The sequence below is a fragment of the Anser cygnoides genome, chromosome 14, assembly GCF_040182565.1.
Source record: "Anser cygnoides isolate HZ-2024a breed goose chromosome 14, Taihu_goose_T2T_genome, whole genome shotgun sequence".
Lineage (NCBI taxonomy): Eukaryota > Metazoa > Chordata > Aves > Anseriformes > Anatidae > Anser > Anser cygnoides.
The window spans coordinates 5,057,729-5,076,782 of record NC_089886.1 but is presented as its reverse complement, the minus strand read 5'-3'; the positions used below and the strand labels follow the sequence as shown (position 1 = coordinate 5,076,782).

The 19,054-nt window shown below is 43.7% G+C and overlaps 1 protein-coding gene across 4 annotated transcripts in view; it reads left to right on the top strand.

Moving 5' to 3' along the window:
* RASGEF1C (RasGEF domain family member 1C) overlaps window positions 1–19,054 on the top strand; it is a 105,586-nt gene that overhangs the window by 78,430 nt on the left and 8,102 nt on the right. For all 4 annotated transcript variants that reach the window (XM_067005386.1, XM_067005385.1, XM_067005388.1 and 1 more), the window contains 9 exons: window positions 3,432–3,644; window positions 5,353–5,427; window positions 8,487–8,582; window positions 9,666–9,768; window positions 9,869–9,948; window positions 10,451–10,546; window positions 15,372–15,467; window positions 16,825–16,948; window positions 18,880–18,952. In XM_067005386.1, coding sequence (XP_066861487.1) covers window positions 3,432–3,644; window positions 5,353–5,427; window positions 8,487–8,582; window positions 9,666–9,768; window positions 9,869–9,948; window positions 10,451–10,546; window positions 15,372–15,467; window positions 16,825–16,948; window positions 18,880–18,952 — 956 coding nt within the window. The remainder of the gene's footprint in view (window positions 1–3,431; window positions 3,645–5,352; window positions 5,428–8,486; window positions 8,583–9,665; window positions 9,769–9,868; window positions 9,949–10,450; window positions 10,547–15,371; window positions 15,468–16,824; window positions 16,949–18,879; window positions 18,953–19,054) is intronic.

Genomic DNA, 19,054 nt, shown 5'->3' with positions numbered 1-19,054 from the left:
AGCTGCTTTGTGTTAAGTACCTGCCCCGGTAAAGAGAAGTAAATGGTACAAACCAACCTTCTGCGTACAAAGCAGTCATTTATTTGCCTAACCTGGGCAGATGCTGCACACCTTTGCTTTGGAGCATGCATAGATGAGCAATGACGTTCTTGGGTGCTCTGGGGGGCCTCAGACTGGATTAGGTTCAAATCGTTGTTTTTCAAATACTACTAGGAACTATAATTGCAAGTAATTATGCCTGAGCGAAATCAATAATTAATTTAAGGAACAGCTCGTATCCTGCAGATGCAAATTTCTTTTTTTTAAGGGGCAGCACGAAAGAGTGGTGGTGCCCATTAGTTGTTTGGGAAAAAAAGTTGTTCCCGTTGCGGATGAGAGAAATTAAAGATTGAAAGATTTGTGAGGTCATCTAGTCCATGTAGGTTAATGCAGGATTTTCCCCTGCAGTGTACGCTTCTGTCCTTTGTGTAGTCCAGAGGCTCCGTGATGTGCTTAGGAAGGTGTCCATGCTGAGAAGCATTTCTTAGTAAGTGCTGTGATTTGCATTTAGAGCTAGAAATTTTAATTAAAATTTGAGCTCCTAAGCCACCTGCTGAGGCCTGCCGTCTTCAGAGTAACTTTCCCAGTAAAGAATGAAACATTTTCTTTAAATATTAAACAGTAGTAGGCTTCTTTTGACTGTTAATGTGGCAATGAAGTGAAATAGGTTGACAGAGTCCCGCACACGGCTCCTGTACAATGGGGGGTCACTTGGTGGCAAGGTAATTATCAGCACGTTGAAGGTAATGAGCAATGTTGTTTTCACCTACTGAACATAGTTTAAAGGAGGCAGGAAATACTTTTAAAAGGGCAAAAGCAGTTTTTAATTTTATTTATTTTTTTTCTCCCCTGATACACAGAAAAGGTTTCAGGGTGGGTCTCTCAAGAGCTCTCTTTTATGAATAATCTTTTCTATGTCCATTAACTCTCTCATTTTGTTATGTTATCTGGTTGGCTTACCCAAATGTTTGTCTATTGTTGCCTATATCAAATTTTTTGTGTTATATTCCCTATGACACTAGATGAAACTAGATCTCGTGGTGATGGTGTATTGAAAGACTTGCTAAATATTCATGTCTTTCAAACAATTCTGCTGCTTTTTGGCTTTTCATCCAAACAGTGAAGAATTTGATACTGCACAGACATGGCTGAGCAAAGATTTCTCATCCAAACTCCTTTTTGAAAGCAAACCTGGTTTTCAGCTAATTTTTTTTAGCTGAGTGCTTTAGAAAAGTTTGATTTCGGAAATTAATTTCCACGATTACCAAATATGTTCACAAAATGCCAAAATATGTCACTAGTTGATTTTCCACTAAAAATAGTATTCTATTCATAGACCTTGGTAGGCTATTCTGAGTTTTGCAAATGTACCTGGATGTAAGCTGGAGAAATATTTAGATGGTATTCAGTAGTTCAGGCCCAGAATGGCCTTTGTAAATCAAACGAGTGACCATCTGTTTGAGTAGGGAATTACATGAAGAAGACCAGCAGTCTCTTTTCCTTGGAGCTGGTGTATATCAGGAAGAGATAAAAAGTGAAAGATGTTTTGTATTTTCTAAAAACTATTTCATTTATTTATTTTTACGTCTTCCTCACTCAATTTTCACTCCTCCTCTGTGATTGTTTCTGAATGAAACCTCTGTTGATGTTCTTGAAGATGAGTCCCTCCTGCCTTCTGGGTACTTGCTTTGTTTTGGACTCAGCAGCTCTGGTTTGCAAAATAACCTGTCTACATACTGCTTCTCTGGCTGTGCTCCAGCCTGGCTCGAAAGAACATCTTCCTTGTGTGAAACGAGAAGTACCTCAGCAATGTGAAACCTGCTGCTAGAACTGTGTACACGTTACAAAGCATTGCAGCAGAAGTTGAAGCACTTGGGATGTTCTGAAGGCTTCCAGCCTCAGACCGTAACGGGAACAGGGCAGCAGTAAGCATGTTGTGGAGACACTGCTTCCAGGGTGCAGGTGGGATCCTGTGTCAGCAAGGAGAATACTGCCTCCAGTTTCTGGTACTTTGGATACCTAACACATGAGCTCTAGTCAGTGCCGAAAATTGAAGGCTACCTGCAGTCTACAGAAGTCTGGAGAAGACAAAGGCTGTTTCTAAACCACGGGATTCAGGGCTACTTCCCAAGCACGCACTTGGGCTTTGTGCAGCCTGGGCTGTGGCAGAGGTGTGTGTTGGCCTCCACGGAAAGGCACACGTGGGCCAAGTCCCTGTTGTGACAATAAAAACTGCGTGGAGGGTGCCAAGGTGTACATCTGCTGCACAGTACAGATGTAGCACAAGAGGGCTCTGTGCCAGCTCTGGTTTCACAGTGGCATTTTACAAACTGATGTTACTGGCAACTTGACATCACTGAAATCTGCTGGGATGAAGGGAGAGGAGGTATTCCACACGTGAGCAGCCAGAGAATCTCTCCACTGTGCATCTTTGTGCTGGCGGAGGAGCTGATAACAGGCCAGCCTGAAAACTGCTGCCCCAAGTGACTGCTTTCTGAAATGGAGCGAGCACCTGCGCCTGGTGCTACTTCTCTGGCAGGGAAAGCAAATGAGGCCTTCCTGCAGAGGAACACCTCAGCACAAGTATACCCTGTCCTCCATGTGAAGCTTTAGCCCAAGGACTTTTACAATTAATCCTCATCTTCAGAGCCCATCCACCAGTTCTCTCAGCTTTATAATGTCTGCATCTGTCAGTCATGAAGAATTGAATCTCTTTCTGCCCATCCTCCATGGCCAGCAGCTCCACTCTTTTTTTGTAAAGAGCTGCTCCAGCTCTGAGAGCAACCTGCACAACTTGGTAATGATCATCCCGCTGAGCACGTGGCCATGCCTGGAATACGATATGAGCTTCCTTCAGTAGCAATTAACATTTTGGATATTAAATACTCAAAGCTTTGCAGTGCTCAGACCACTTTATCTGGGTAGCAAGTAACAGCGTGTTTCTGCTGCTGTCAGCTTAAAAGGTTGTAGAGAATAGCTTTAAAAACATTTCTTCGTCTCAGTAAGTTAGAGTTGACCAGGAACTATGAACAGGTAGTTTTCAGCCAACATGTCACTGACATAAAGGATGGGTACCAAATGCTGCAGTGCTCCAGAAAGCTGGAATAACTCCTGTTGCAGCATTACATCTTCTTTGATCCCAGCAGCACTGGTGTTGGCAGCAATATGTGAGTGTTGGTGCCAGCCCAGCCCACCAGCCCTGCTCGCCTCTTCTCTAGGCTGCAGTCTGTTGCTGCGGTCCGGAGCACAGAGCTGTAATTAAGCCAACTGATTATTCTGGTAACCTGTTGCTGGCTTAGGAGTATTTTGCAGAAGGCAAAATTCAGCTTAAAAACACACCTTTGTCAAATGCTGTGGGTGGTTTATGTTCCTTTCTCTCCCTGTCTCTCCAGGCCTACTGGAAAAAGATGAATCAACTTTTGCAGACCCTGAATCAGAAGCTTGCAACCCTCAGCCACGGGCAAGAAGGGATTGTCAAGATCAGTGCTGCTGTCTCTGATAAGCTGGTTGCCTTTAAAAGTAAACCGCCATCAATTCAGAGAGAAATCCTGAGTGTCTGCAGTGACCCTTACACTCTGGCTCAGCAGCTGACACATGTGGAGCTGGTACGTAGGAATGGTTTCCAACTTCTGCAGTCAGAGATATTATTTTAAGCCATCAGCTGCTAAGTATTCCAGACACAACCAAAAACCGTCTGCACTGCTGCAGCACATCCCGTGCTGTATCATCACTGCAGCAGGAGGCAGGGTTTGATAGGTTAAGAGATGCTTGGGAAGCAAGATACACATCAGAGTGTTCCTGTGCATCTTGGGGCACATCACTTTACCTTTTCAGCTTGCTTATTCATTAAATGCGAGTCTTAGTCCCAGGAAGGTCAAGAGGTTCCCCCATCTGTAAGGTACTCCCTCTGAGCCCTAAAACCTGAAGGTGCTATTGAAATGGCTGATCATTAGCCATTTTATTAATTTGGGAGAAATTTTAACAATTCAAATCCATTCTTACAGATACATAAAGTATCTGAGTTGCCTGATGTTTTTCGTTCTTCCCTTTGTTACTTTGTGCACAGACATCCAAGGGCGTGCAAATACCAAAAAACTCCCCACTTCCACACAAAGTCCTGCTGTTTCCTCCTTAGACTGCAGTTCACTCTCCATCAGACTTTTGATGGTAAATGCACCAATCGCAGCACCAAGGTCTTGGCCAGAGTGCTGTGCTGCACACCTTTCTCCCAGGTTCAGGTCCTCCGTGGGTGCTCACAGAAGAACATAAAATATTATTGCTGCCATCTGCAGATCTTCTGATGTTTTAATAATTTCCTGATTGATTTTAATGGTTTTTGAGTGTCCTGAGATTAGGTTGTATGAATTCTAAAATATCTCCACTAAAATAGTTTGTGATTTGTGACCTACTGAAAATGTTTTTTTTTTCTAATAAACTTGTTAACGGGAACTGAAATGGCAAATAAGAAAGGACATATTTATTGCGTGATTAAAAACACTGCCTTTGATATCTGGTAACCTGGTATGATCATGCTAATGACTCAGTTTTCATTCCAAAGCATTTTGGAGACTAGTGACAGTGTGTTTTTTTTTAGCCCACAACACCTACTGTGGTCCCTGCTCCTGGTGCAGAGGAATATAACCCCTCTGCTGGTGGTGTGACTGGAACTGCCAGGAGCTGGTGGAGATCACTGTCCCTTCCTAAGAGAGTGCTGGGTGCTTTATTTACTCGTGGTTTGGGTAATGCCCGGGACGCTCTACAGAGTAAGCAATGCCTTGAGTAGAAGCAAATGCGTCTCTCGTGCCTGCCTTCCCCAGTGGCACCCAGCCAGCACCCCAGGGCATCACCTGAGCTGCGCTGGGCAGGGAGGCAGGGTCAGGGCACTGTGTGCAGCTGGGCGCCTGACTGCTATGGTTACCAGATGACAGCATTGCTGCCGCTCTGACAACTGGGAAACAAAGCTGTTGAGAAATGCTGGACCACAGCAGGTCTGTGGCAGTGCCAAGCACAGAACCGAGGACTTGCTGGCTCCCACGTGAAGCCTTGTGCATCCAGCACCTTTCCCTCTGCACAGCGGGGAGGGCTCTTGCTGTGGCTTCTCAGTAACGAGACGTGTTTATTCTCATTTTCCTCTTTCTGCTGAAATAACTCTAATTGTTCTTATGAATTTTAATGTCTCGTGCTAGTTGGCTGTCTACCAGTTCAGCAACACCATTCAAAACTTAGAGATAATGGGAAAATTTTACCAAGAGAACCAGAAGACTGGGATGCTTTCTTATTTCTTCCTGTCTCTCTCCTTTTCCCCTCCAATAGGAAAGGCTAAGTCACATCGGACCTGAGGAGTTTGTGCAGGCATTTGTACATAAAGACCCTCTGGATGGCACCAAGGTACGATTTGTCCACTTGCAAAATGGTTCATGCAGTAACTGTTTGTTCTGGGTGAACTGATGTGAGCTGAACCAATCCGTAAAAGCAGGGCCTGGGACATATGTCAGCCAACTGGCAGAGCTGTATTCTGACGGCAAGGATGGGACCTGCTGGTAGATCTCTTGCTGGCGGGTCATTGTCATTCCTTCCTTGTGAGAATATGTCCCAGCCAGAGACTGGCCTGCGTGCTGAAATTCTGACCTCTGGCTTCTCCCCCTAACCTGTTTTGGCCAGGGCAGAGGGCCTGTAGCTGTACAGAACCAGGGGGTGTCTGCTCCTAGTGTTAAAGGCGTAAAGACTCTGGACATGATGTAATGCGCACAGCGTGTGCCCAGACACCACAGTAATGAGTCAGTGCGTCATGAATCAACAGCCTCTGCTCTCTGCACACAATAGCTTGTAACCCAAAGCTCTGCGGGGAACGGAGTGCCTGGTCAGGGCTTCCTCCAAAGTTGTTGGAAGCCAGTCGGAGTCTTTCCACTGATTCCAGTGGGGTTTGAGGCAGCGTTTCAGTGAGTGCCTCAGCAAGGGAAGAGACTTTCTGGCTGGAGAGTGGGAGTCTGAGATTTCACGTGCTGCCAGGAAAGAAAGAGGGTGGAAAATTCTTCCCCAGAACCAGACCCATGCATGGGCTCCCACTGAGGTCATCCATCAATGGCAGAATTTTGTCATTAGAAACAGGGAGGCTTCTGTTTGTAACGTTTCCCAAAGAGCACCAGCATAGCTTGTACTTGGAAAGAGGCACGGACAGACAAGAAGTGCAGCCTTGGGCTCTGTCCTTCTCTCACTGGAGTTACGGAGATTCGGGGAGTAAAATGAAAGGGATCAGATGAGGGTGCTGAATCTGGGTGAAGTTTGGAAGAGTGGGAGGGAGGCGGCAGTAAATGAAGTCAAATTCTGTCAAGCCACAGAGGGGAAGGGATGCTAAGAAGAAGAAGGAAATGTTCAGCAACAAGGAGGTGTGTGCACAGTGGCTGTACCTGAATCTAGAATTTCTAATGTGGTGCCAGCACAGAGTAATACCAAGATGTGAAGGGAAACATCGCCTAAGGTGGACAGGTAGGATTAGAATGGGAGGTAGAGAGCCTGAAAGTAGCAGTGGGATGGGAAATCCAAGCAAATCATCTCAATAGACTCTGACGAGATTTTTCTAAATAAACTTGACAGTTACACATATTCTTCAGATGCAAAACTGGACATTGGGGTTCTGCCCCGTACCAGTCCTGTGACTTCGCTGTAGTGCATATTGAGAGAGAAAAGAAGAGCTCGAAGCAGGGATGCATCACTGCATTGCCTTCTTGCGTGAAGGCTTCAAAAGGTTTCATTTATGAATGTTTATCAAGCACTTTGAGAGCTGCAGATGGAAGATGCTAGGGAGGTGCTAAATATTGTTGCCGTTTATAAATCTTAACCTTTAAAAAGCTGTCTGTTTCAACTTCAAATGTATGCATTTTACACAAGTTTTGTGGCATTAGCTATCGTTCTTGTGACCTGGCACGGGACAGCAGTGTTGTAATGGAAATACCATATTCAGAACAAAACCTAGGTTTCGCATACTTTTTTTTTTTTTTTTTCCCTGTAACAGGGAACAAGAAATACCACAGAGTGCAAGAACAGCAACTGCTGTGGATAGGCTGGGGCTGCTTTGGGTTTTCTTTTTGTTTGATATTCACGTGCTGCTTGCCAATGTTTACTTCTGAGATGCTTTTAATATATATATATATATTTATTGTATGTATAGTCTACTCATAAAGTGGCTAAGAATTTCAGACGTGTTAAGATTTGCCCCCTAGTATGGTACTGTGATTTCTGTTTCCAACAATGCCTGCATGCAGAATTGCAGGTAAATGTTTTCTTTCTTTGAATTACGTTGATTCGAAGAATCTTAATGTAAATCACATTAAGGCCTATTTCTTAAGGGTTTTTAGGTGCTTGTTTAACTTACATAATACGGGTAGTCCCATTGACGTTCATGGAGCTGCGTTTATGCATTGTGATTTTCTTCTTGGTGGCATGTATTTATGGCAGCTCTGGGAAATGATCGTCTGTGTAAAACAGAAATTCGGTATTCTCTGATACCCTCTAGTGGATGCTAACGAATGTTCAAGTAAATCAGGTGAACTCCAGAGAGCAGTGTGTCTGTCCTCTATGGACAGTCTCTGAATTTAGAGCTGGGAAAAGGAGTTCTTACAATTCTTACAACCCCAAGCAGCATCTTCAGGCTGGGTGAGCTACCCTGTCACTCTGCTGAAGTCAAATTATCTGCTGATACCAAAGTAACTGCAGGAGTTCAGTCAAGTGTCTGCTCCCACAGCCCCTATCAGCTGTGGGGATTTATATAAAACTTCATAGAAGAAGCGAAAAACGTGCTTCTTGTAGTGACTCTTACTGAAGAAGTGTCTTTCATGTATGTGACTGTTCCAGAGCAGCCAGCAAGACAGTGCTGGGGCACTGCACAGCCTGTTACCCTGAAAACTCGAGAGAATAAGAGAAATATTTTTCCCATAAAGAAGTAACTAGCAGTGTTTTTTCTCTTGCTTACCGCTTGTTCACTTCCCTGAATTATAGGGAACTTTATTCCCCTCTAGAAAAGAGCTGTGGGTGATGGTGTTCCCTGAAGTGAGGGAAGTGCTGGAATCAAAGGCACAAACCGGGCAGCTGTGGAAAATTGTGGAAATTGTGGAATTGTGGAAAATTTACCTTCTCTGCGTGGTGTTGTTGCTGCCTGCTGGCTGTTAATAGCAAGCAAGGGTCAGCGCAGGCTGTGTTGGTGAGCAGACAACATGGGGATGTTCTCCAGGCACTGGTCTGAACTGCGTGGGGTGACACACGGGGCGAGACCCCGTGCTTCCATACGGCACCCACCCACCCGCTGCCTTTCTCCAAGGAGCCCTTAATGCTGTCTTCTCGGTGCCTGAGAGACATGTGGTCAAGTGATTGCTTTGTGTAGGATGTACCTTAGCAATCGGGCAGCTAACTGAAATGCAATTACAAGTCTTCCTGTGCTTTTTGCTCCCCAGCCTTGTTTCAGCGAACAGAAGAAGACCAGTAACCTTGAGGCCTACGTGAAATGGTTCAACAGACTGTGCTATCTTGTAGCAACAGAAATTTGCATGGTAAGTGGAATATATGTGGCATGCTTTACTGCTGCTTGAGGTACCAGTTTAAGGTGGCACATTAATAAGGAAACCAGGGGATTTATTTCTTATGACCTAGCTAAGTGTCTGACAGTAAGTTTTAGCAGTGCTGCATTCACAGGAACAACCTGATAAATGACAAGCATATTGCAAAACAGAGCTGGCAACACACTGGGGATACGCTTTCTATTGATGTAGTAGGAGCACAGTGTGGAATAATGAACCCTGCAGGGAAAAAGAGAGGAAAAAATGCCTTGAATTATCCTCTGAGATTTCTGCTGGAAAAGATTCTAGTGGAGCAGTATTTGTTAGCTGTCATCCTGAAGCTCTGTTGTGCATGTGAATTCCCATCGCGTGGCGCTTTGTCCTGCTGCCCATTGCTGTAGCTGTGACTAGTGTTTTCTTTTTTCACTTGGTAGTGGTTTTAGTTTGTTTAGATTGACCCCATCAAAATGAAATTAATGTTTTCCCCTTTGAAGGGGAGAATAGTAACGGGATGAAACAGCGTACGTAGCTCGTGATTTGACAGAATTGTCATCTGAAGATCTTCTTTGGCAAGGTGGGGTGATTCCAGCCCAGTTACAATGCGGATTAAAATGCAAGGTTCCATTAGGCCTGGCCTTCGTGCTGAAAGGCCCAGAACAGGGGAAAGAGATTAATGCAGTGAAACAAAGCCTTTCTGGGACAAAGGTGCTGTGTCATATGGGTGTGAAATCCTGCTGTAGGAGAGTCAATGGTGATGTGCCCACTGACTTCAGGGAGGCCAGCAGGGAGTGGAGGCACTGCTTCTGGGCTATTTGGGCTGACTGCTGCACCATGGAGACACTAGCTGAGGCAAGCCTGGGTACTGCCGTGAAGTTCTTCCATGCCATGGCAATGAAAGCTCTGATTTTGGACACTGCCAGTCACCGGCATCCACTGGGTTGCTGGAATAGAATTAGGGCCAGCGGCTGATAGCAGCAGGTGGCTTAAGTAGTGTGGACCCTGCTATGTGTGGGATGATTACCTGAGATGCCCTCCAATTCTGCATGTGCTTATTACAAATATTTATTTAATTTGCAGCCTGCAAAAAAGAAACAGCGAGCACAAGTCATTGAATTCTTCATTGATGTTGCCCGAGAGTGCTTTAACATAGGGAATTTTAATTCACTGATGGCAATCATTTGTAAGTACAGCTCTAACCAGATGTCACCACTGGCTGTAACGAATAAAGGGGAAGCCTGACTCTCATCCATGGCTTTTCTTTTCCACTCTCTCCCTCACAGCTGGAATGAACATGAGTCCAGTTTCCAGGTTAAAGAAGACTTGGTCAAAAGTGAAAACAGCCAAATTCTTCATTCTTGAGGTAAATGAATAAATAAAGGCATGCTGCCTGAATTGTATTTCGGGTTTTTTGTTGTTTGTGAATTTTCCCATTCCAATGAACAGTAGTTAGAGTCTTTACTGTTTTTTATTAGTTAGGCTTCCAATAAACTATATAAAATATATAAAACTATATAAAATAAATAAAAATTAGAGGGCACATTTTTTAACCACCTATTCGAACAGTTTATGCAGAGGGGTTGGTTTTTATATGGAGAATACTAGGATTTGACGTATATAAAATTTGCAGTCCTTAGTCTTCAAATAAAAGCTTGGAAAGTTATTAATAGAAAAAATCTCAGTTACAGTCATCATCTGTGCCTGCAGAGCTCTCATTGTATCTGTGGTTCACGGGTTTTGTGTGCATGTGGATTTTTGAAGATGTAGGCTAGGCTCTGTTTACGATTTGGTACAACTAAAGACAAAGATGCCTTCAGAGGACCCAGGTTGTGTTCTAACCAATGCGTTTTCTTTTGTGTATCTAGCACCAGATGGACCCTACTGGTAACTTCTATAACTACAGAACAGCATTGCGGGGGGCAGCTCACAGATCCCTCACTGCACACAGCAACAGGGAAAAGGTAGGTGTGACCACATCCCATTCACCTCCAAATGGTTGGTGTGCATTGCTGCTGAGAGCGTGACTGAAACACTTGATGCAAGTGCTCTCCTCTCTTCCATGGGGCACCAGTGCAAGGCTTGTGCACTGCTAAGTTCAACTAAAACTGTAAGTCTGCAGCTGAAGGGAGTCTGAAATGGATCACAGGGCTTTTGCGGGCTTGCTGTCAGGGAGCTGGGGAGGGCAGGACATGCAGAAGGGAGGACTTCGTTGCAAGCATCTCTGTATCTCTTGAAAATTCATATTGTTTAGATTGGTAAACTAGATGGAATGGACATTCCAGACTAAAATGACTTCTGTTGTGGTATGGAGCATCAGCTTGGCAGGCCCAGGTGGAGCTGCACTTTGTTGCAACTCTGCCAGCCAGCTTCTCTGTGCAGACAAGCCCTTACTGTATGATTTGAGACAGAGACTCATAAAGGGCACAGCACTCAGAGATGATAAGCTAATTCTCCATTTATGTTACAGAAAGATGACTTACTGCAAGTCATGCCAAAAAAGTCTGGTGTGAAGCCATTGTAGGAAATTTGGGGTGAAATTCTCTATTTGTGAGTTTTCATTTCATTTGGTTGATGATGGCATCTTGCTGAGCAAGAATTGAATCACGAGTGTTAGTGGCAGATATATAGCTTTCTGAGACATCACTGATGCTGCAAAAGATCAGATCGATGAGATGTTAGTGCATAATCCTGCTGTTTTGGGCCTCAGTGTGCATCTTGTTCATTTTCTTCTTTCTTCATTCAGTTCTCTTATTTATTTTTATGAAAGAGTGTTTGTGTTTAACATTGCAATTGCACATAGTAATAAATGGGTAATGTCTGCACAGAGCATGGCTAAGGTAGATACTGCATGAACAAGCATAAGGCAGAATTGAATATCCTTTCACTAGAGGAGCCAGGCTAGATGCTGATCTCACGTCCCTGTAAATTTGATGTAAATCTGCTGAAGCTAATGGAATCTTGCAGCATTTACGGTGAAATGAGATCAGCAGCTGGTCGCAGGCTGACTCAGCTGCAAAGGCAGTATGCTGAGTTGTTCTGAAAAGCACTTCTCTACACAAGGAGGAGACAATGGCTGTGGATATTTGTGAGCAGCAGAAAATTGTGTTAACTCTCACAGAACACAGCAAGGACCCATCAATCTGACATGTCTTTGGAGTTTAGTTCTTCTGCAACCATGATATATATTCAAGCCAGCTGCTTTATTGTTTGATTTAATTTCCTGTGGAAGTTCGCAGCCTCTGTCATATCTCTCCCCCTAGGAAGTTAAGATGGAGGACAGAGAGATTATTAGATTGAAAGGAAGCTATTTTACATAAGAAAAAGCCTATATTCTATTTCCTTTGTGTATGTAACATTAGTTCAAATGATCAAGCATACGACTTGGTAGTTGCCCATGCTGGGTATTTTACAGTGCCAGGCGGAGAAGGTCATGTCATTCATGCTGTAGGAATTAAGGAATTGTGTTGCCTATTGTAAAACAGATTATTAGTTATTCGTTTTAATGACTTTGAGTAAAATTGAAAGAACACAATCCCTGTTTTGATCAAAAATGTTACCTTGTTTTGTAGTAAGCTTGTAGCAAAGCTCTCTCATTGAAGTAAATATTTTTCCTCTAATTGAGCCGTGCTTATAATAGTTTGAGGTCCCAGTCCCCTCTGCCCCTCTTCTCAGCAGTTGGGCACCACAGAAACACGCATGGAGGCCTCAGTCCACCTGCTTGAGAAATACATCATCCACTCCATCGCGATCCTCAGGGTGCTGGCATGAGCCTGCAGCACAGGCTGTAGGAGAAGATCTCAGCATACCCATGGAGGATCCCCTGACCTCTGTCCTGACTGTTTTAATCCTGTCCTTTTTTTCGTGTGTAAATGGCGTAGTTACAACTACCTGTACTTGTTCAGAAGCAGGTTTGTAAAAAGGCACGGCAAGGCAGTTCTCAAAGCCAAGAGGTGCGATACAGTGGCAGGAAGAAACCTGCCAAAGTGCAGGGTGAGAGAACCGGTAACGAAGGAGGGATGGTGTTTCGTGCAGCATCCAGAGCGCTGTGCTTGTCAGGAGCTAAGCCTGGTTTTATCTGTGCAGTCAGCTGACCTGTTCCATCTCCAAAATAAGGCAGTCCCCTGGGATGCCCTGCACAGTGCTGATGCTGTTTCTCTGATCAGCTTCGAAACGCTGGGAGTGTGTACGGTGCCGTGCCGTGTGTCACTGCCATCCGATGCTACGGAGGAAGAACACGTCTGATCTCATCAGCTTTCTTCTTCCTGCAGGAGGCAACTGTCCTTCAGCATGTGGGTGGGTTGGGTGCTTTGGGGGGACTCAAAAGGGAGTGAAATAGAAGTTTCTGGCACTAACCCAGATTTTATGCTAGCAAAGTGCCTGGACTGAAGCCAGCATTAAAGTGTAACTCTATCCACTTCTGTTGTTTTTACTACAGAAACTTGGAAGGCAAAACACGCAGGGTGACGTATTTTCACTGGGGAAATAAATGGTGACCAAAAGATAGAAATCCTCTGGAGATGAGCGGAGAACTGGTATCCTAGGGAATGTCTTTGCTGCCTTTTGGATGCAGATGAGAACAAACTGCCCACGCTCTGAGCCGACTGGTGGCTTTGTAACTGTATTAGCATGGCACTGAGCCCACGTTAATATACCTTCCTTCTCAGCAAGGCTTTTAGTTTATGTTCAGTACCACTAATGAGGGTGACCTAGCTCCCAGGCAGTGTGGAGCAGGCAGAACAAGCTTGTATCTGTCTGGAAACAAGTATGTAGGCAGAAGCTGGCAGTAATTCCTAGCTGGAGATCAGTGTCTGGCACCAGCTCTCTGGGTGTCTTTTGACTTTATAAGACCACTGCCATACTGGATACTGAGTATCATAATTTTTGGTAGAAAACAAACCATAGGCTGGATTGCATCCCTTACCTCAGGCTGGTTCAGCTAATTGGGATGATATAAAAATGACACTTAGCTCAGTTTGCCTAGGAATCACCCCACCTGACCCCGACAGGAGGGCTCAGCATGTTTGGGGGTTTAGACCCAAAATACTGATGCTGTGCTTTGTTTCCACTCCTGTGTTATTATCATGGTGATGTATCAGGGTAGTGCCAGTAGCTCTGGAATGTCATTCCAGCCTTTTTTATGGCTATTGCACTGACATTAGAGTTTGTCCGTGGCTGTCCCATAAAAAGGCCAGCAGAGATGCGTATCTTTAGCAGTTCTCCGCATGTGGTATTTTAGCTAAAACAGAAATTGGCTTCCACTTTTACAGCAAGAGTAGATAGTGGCTTGTAGACTCCTTGCCTCAGTATGTGTTTTTTGTACTTGCTCGCACTCACTGTTGCATTGTGAAGGCTGTGCACTGGAAAACAACGGCTGCCATCCCACCCTGGGTCTATTTCATAAGCCCTTTCAGCTGATGAGATGGAATACAGCCTGAGATGGACTAACAGTACAAGATCAAATCTTACATATATGATTGCTTGGTTGTCACCAGCTCCCTTGGCTAGTCTCGCGTGCCATGAATGCACTTCAGCTTTGGTGCACATGTAACAAGCTACGGTTCAGTTAATTCACAAACAGGCCAGTGGAAACACCTGGACACTACCATGTTATGTGCTCTTCTCTAAGTTCATGGTAGTTAAGTTCATACTTACTGGCTTCAAAGACTGGTCTGGCTGCCACGGGAAAATGCTCACAGAGGCTGCTGACTTTACAGCTCAAACCCTAAAACCCAAAATGACCTTTTTCTGTCACAGTGGCACTGCTGGGTACACTCAGATTTGAATGGCAATTCCAAGAGCTGCGAGTGTCAGCTTTGTCCCATGCTGGTCCTTTGCATTCTCCTTCTCCCTTTGAGTTGTGTCACAAGAGGGCTGGAGGGAGTTTGCTGCGCTCTGGCTGTCTGCTGAAGTGCTGGGGATGAGCTTCAGGAGCACTGCAGATCACCTGGCTTCAAATTTATCCCTGCTGTAATTCTGTTAAGAATTTTACCTTGAAGTAGACTTCTTCTATAGCAAAGCAGGATCTGGCTCTGATGGGTCAGAGAAAAGGCTTGGATCACTGCTATGTGTCACTTCGCCCTGGATGATGGCCAGGGCTCATACTGAATGCTACAGAGATCTCTCTGGCTTCTGTTGGTAGTTCCCTGTCAGCTAACTTTGTATTTTCAATCCTACTGTCTGTCTGCAGGTTAATTTGGGGAAGCAGGTTGTAGTAATCAGGCACCAGGAAGGAAATTACGTACCTCAAGAGGTAGCCATGCATGGAGCTGTTGAAAAGGAAACGGCTCCTAATTAACTGTCTGGGCAGTCACCAAATTTTATTCTGTCTTTCCTTGTTCAGAGACAATAGTGGTCTTTGGTTCCCAGCTGTCTCTAAGTTGCTTGGTTTGTGTATTCAACTTCTTTGCTTATAAAGACCCAACAGAGGGAGGAAGGGTTAGGCAGTTTTATTTTGCTCTTAGCTGTCTGATCTTGTCATCAGACAATGATGCTGCGATATACCAAGAGTTAATAAACTGGGTTATTTGTATTTTCTTAGTCATGGTAGTCTGTTTGGTGCACAGTGTTTTCAGTTCACCCTCATTTCAGCGTTCGTTCTCCTGATGACTGAAGGTGTCTCTATACACTCCTGCCCTTTTGCTTGCCTGTCACTTCACTGCTTTTTAAGTGCACAAAATACTGAAAAGTTAATACTTCTTTTTTCTCCTCTCTCCTGGCTGAGTTCTCGTTTCACGCAGGGAAAATACTGAAGTGGAAAGATAATAGTTATGCCATTTCTTTTCACAGATTGTGATCCCCTTCTTCAGCCTATTGATCAAAGACATTTATTTTTTGAATGAAGGATGTGCTAATCGCCTTCCAAATGGACATGTCAACTTTGAAGTAAGATCTGAAAACTGTTTTTATCTATCCCATTCTGACAGCACTATGTAAGACTGTTTGCCTGCAATTTCGGTGCAGACCAACAAAGACTGAGTATGCCAAAAGGGACAATCTCAAACGACCGCTTGAAGGTTAAACCAGTCTCAGAATGTTTTCTAAAAGCAATAATGTATATATTTTATACAAACATTACAAACAGATTATTCTGACTTGCTTCATGTGGGTTGGCTGCTAGAAATGCAGTGTCAGCAGTATACATGATTATACATATGGCTTGGAGGGGAAGAGGACTTTTTCAGAAAACAAGGAAAGCTGTATTTTCCTTACACACATGTTTTGACAAATCAGTATAAAACACTTTTTACTAAATTTTATCTGCCTTCTTAGCCCTTTCTCGCTTTTAATAAAGAGACTTGGCAGAGTAAGACTAACTAATTGTGGTCATTACAGAAAAAATAGAATACAAGCTGAATAACACATAGAGTACAGAGTCACTGTTCATGAGGTAAATATCATGCTATTGATGTAAGGATTAGAACGTGTTATCTCCTGCCTGCAAGTCTTACCCAGAAGAATTTCTATCAACAGAAGTAGGATATTCCCCCGCAGCCCCAGCACTAGGTACTGACATATCCTGTTCTGTGCCAGAGAGGGTGGTTTTATGGTGGTGCAATTTGTTGCTGGTGGCTGTGTGCAGGCACTTGGGTTTTTACATTGTGCTGTGCCTTGCAATTGCTGTGTTCGTGTAGTCTGGTGGGGGGGCAGAGATGAAATGCTTTCGAAAGAACTGACCCGTGTCAATGAGAAAATGGTTCTCCAGCCCTCAGATTCTTTGTAAATCATTTCTTCGGCACCTCTTTGATCAGTTGCATTAAATTTCTCTTTCAGCCATTGCCATTGTGAGATAGTGAGTAATGCATAAGATAAAGCCTGGCATCCCCTTAAATTGTATCAGAATATTTTTGCCACGTATGTTTACTGTTGGAAGGCCTAAAGAGTCGTGAGGGATTGGAGTCATTCCACTTCATGTAATGTGTATAATTCTGTTCCCTCCTATTCCATCAAAGTTTATGCCCTCTGTTCTTAAGTACGTATAACCCTAGCTTTGTTCCTGGATACATTTTCACTTACATACAAACTGAGACTACTTGTAAGAAGAAATGTAGCACACCCTTTCCTCCCTCTTTCCCCTGTAAATGAATGGTGAAAATGCACCCATCTAAAAGACTCAAGGCTCCTTTCTCCTAATGTCCTTGTGGTTGGCACAAGGGATACTGGATCCTGGTCTTCTGCTTGGATGTGGTTACTTAGTGGGATAATGGTACTGTACCTGAATGGAATGGTTTTATCTTCACAGAAATTTCTGGAACTGGCTAAGCAAGTAGGAGAATTTATAACATGGAAACAAGTGGAATGTCCCTTTGAACAAGACGCTAACATAATCCACTACCTGCATACTGCTCCTATTTTTACTGAAGATGGTAAGACAGTACAATCTCTAATCACTGAAAATACGTCTCTTCATCACTACTAATTAACAACCTGATTCATGCTCTGGAGACCTCTCTTACTGACCAGTCGCGGGTCTTTCCTAGCTTTCCTGTCATGCAGCCTGTGTATTATCCCCAAACTATCAACATGCTTTTGCAGATGAAACCACCTACCTTGTAAAGCTGCTGCCTGATTGCTTTTCTCTAGTCCATAGCTTCTCTATGAGGCACTGTCTAGGAAGTTGCCGTGGTGGCCCTATTTTTGTAATCAAGGAAATGGCCACAAAACCATGTCATGGACTGCTGTGAATGTCAGCTGTCCCTTAGCCAAACTCATTCCGTGATTGATGGAGCCAGGATTAATCTGTTCTGCAAACCAATGCTGTCATTTCTTCAGTGAACACAGCTTGGGGCTGTGGTAGTCCCGCTGACCTCCTTCACTACAGCACAGAAATATATTATCTGCAGAAAAGAATTTTTAAGGAAAATCCTTTCTGGTAATTAATTTAAGCTGTAGCTATGAAAAGGCTGGTCTGAAATTATGTCTTTGGTTGTCTTTTTAGTCCCATCTGTCCTTTCTTTTCTTCTTTCAATTTGGTGTCCAGCACAATGGCCTGTGCCATTTCATATTGGGTCATGTCAGTTGCTTCTTGTACATTGTCACGCACAGAAGTCATCCATAGCTATGTTCCCATAAGCTATACTGGCATTGGGTTTATTTTTTCTTGATTCTGTAGGCAGTTTTCTGTACTGATCCAGGTTAATCAGACCAGACAGCTTTTATTTCATAGATTACTTCAGAACACAAAATAGTCCCTCAAAAATTCTGCCTAAATGCTAAGAGAAATGACTGCCAAAATGGAATAATTAATGCAGTAAAAGGAATATGTACTGAAAGGAGAGAGCATGGAGGCATTTGTTCTGTATTTGGGCTCTGAAGGGACATGAAGTGAAAGTCAAGGGTATCTCAGAAGTGCAGTTTAAAAGTACAGTTTTGGGGCTGGTACACTGAAAAAGAGTGACCTCAAGCCACTAATTGCTTGCAGATTTTCTCTACCATGCCCTCTGCCGTATTCATACACTTCAGGAGATGCCCATTGCAGAAGCCACAGCACGCCTCCTGTTAGCCAGGACGAAGTGCTGGGTGGATTCACCCTGAGTAAAAGATGGGGAATATATCAGATAGATGCAACCCTGGTACGTGAAGTACAGCTGGACTGTGCTTGTCACAGCGTGGAGGAATAGTGGGCCAACCCTTGAGTATTAAAATGTGCTTCGATTATAGCACAAGTTTGAATACTGAGATGGTTCCAGCATTAAAGAGTGAAGCATCGCTAAAGAGTGAAATGAGGACATGCATGTGAACACCTATCATAGCCTACTTTTTAAAAAAAAATTGTGAAGGCAGTGAGACATCAATGCAGCACCAAAAGAAAAGACCTGGTTATTTTCTTCTACTGTGTTGCTTCTCTGGTTTCTGTAACTCATTCTTATCTTGAGACTGTTTTGTATCCATTTAAGATACAGTGTTCTCTTAAGCTTTAAAAAGATCGAGGAAGATTAAGTTGTGTTAAGTAATGGGAAAATCCTTAATTTTAAAAGCGTGCTTGCTTCACTGTCGATTCTCTTTTAAAATGTTCATATAACACTTTGGTAGCAGCACTGTGATGAAGTAAATAGGCCCAGATCTTTTTATTCAAAACTGGAGACCATTTAACTGGTTAGTGTTGTTATAAGAACATCATGCTAACATATTTTAACTCTGGGCTCCTTTACGGTTCCATCAAAATGAACTTAACAGATTTCCAAAGGTAAAAATGTGAGCTAAACACCAGTGTCATACTGATTACCAGCTACATGGTAGACCACCAAGAGAGGGAATTACTGTTGCAGTTGAAATAACATATTTTTACCTTTTACAGGTTTGTATCTGGCTTCCTATGAAAGTGAAAGTCCAGAAAACCAGACTGAAAAAGACAGATGGAAATCTTTAAGGTAACCACTCATCGTATCAGCTCAGTTCTGAAGTACCTCCAAAATGCTGCATTGATGGTCAAAGCCTGTAAAGTGCTGGCGTTTAAAGTGTGACCTCTGTTA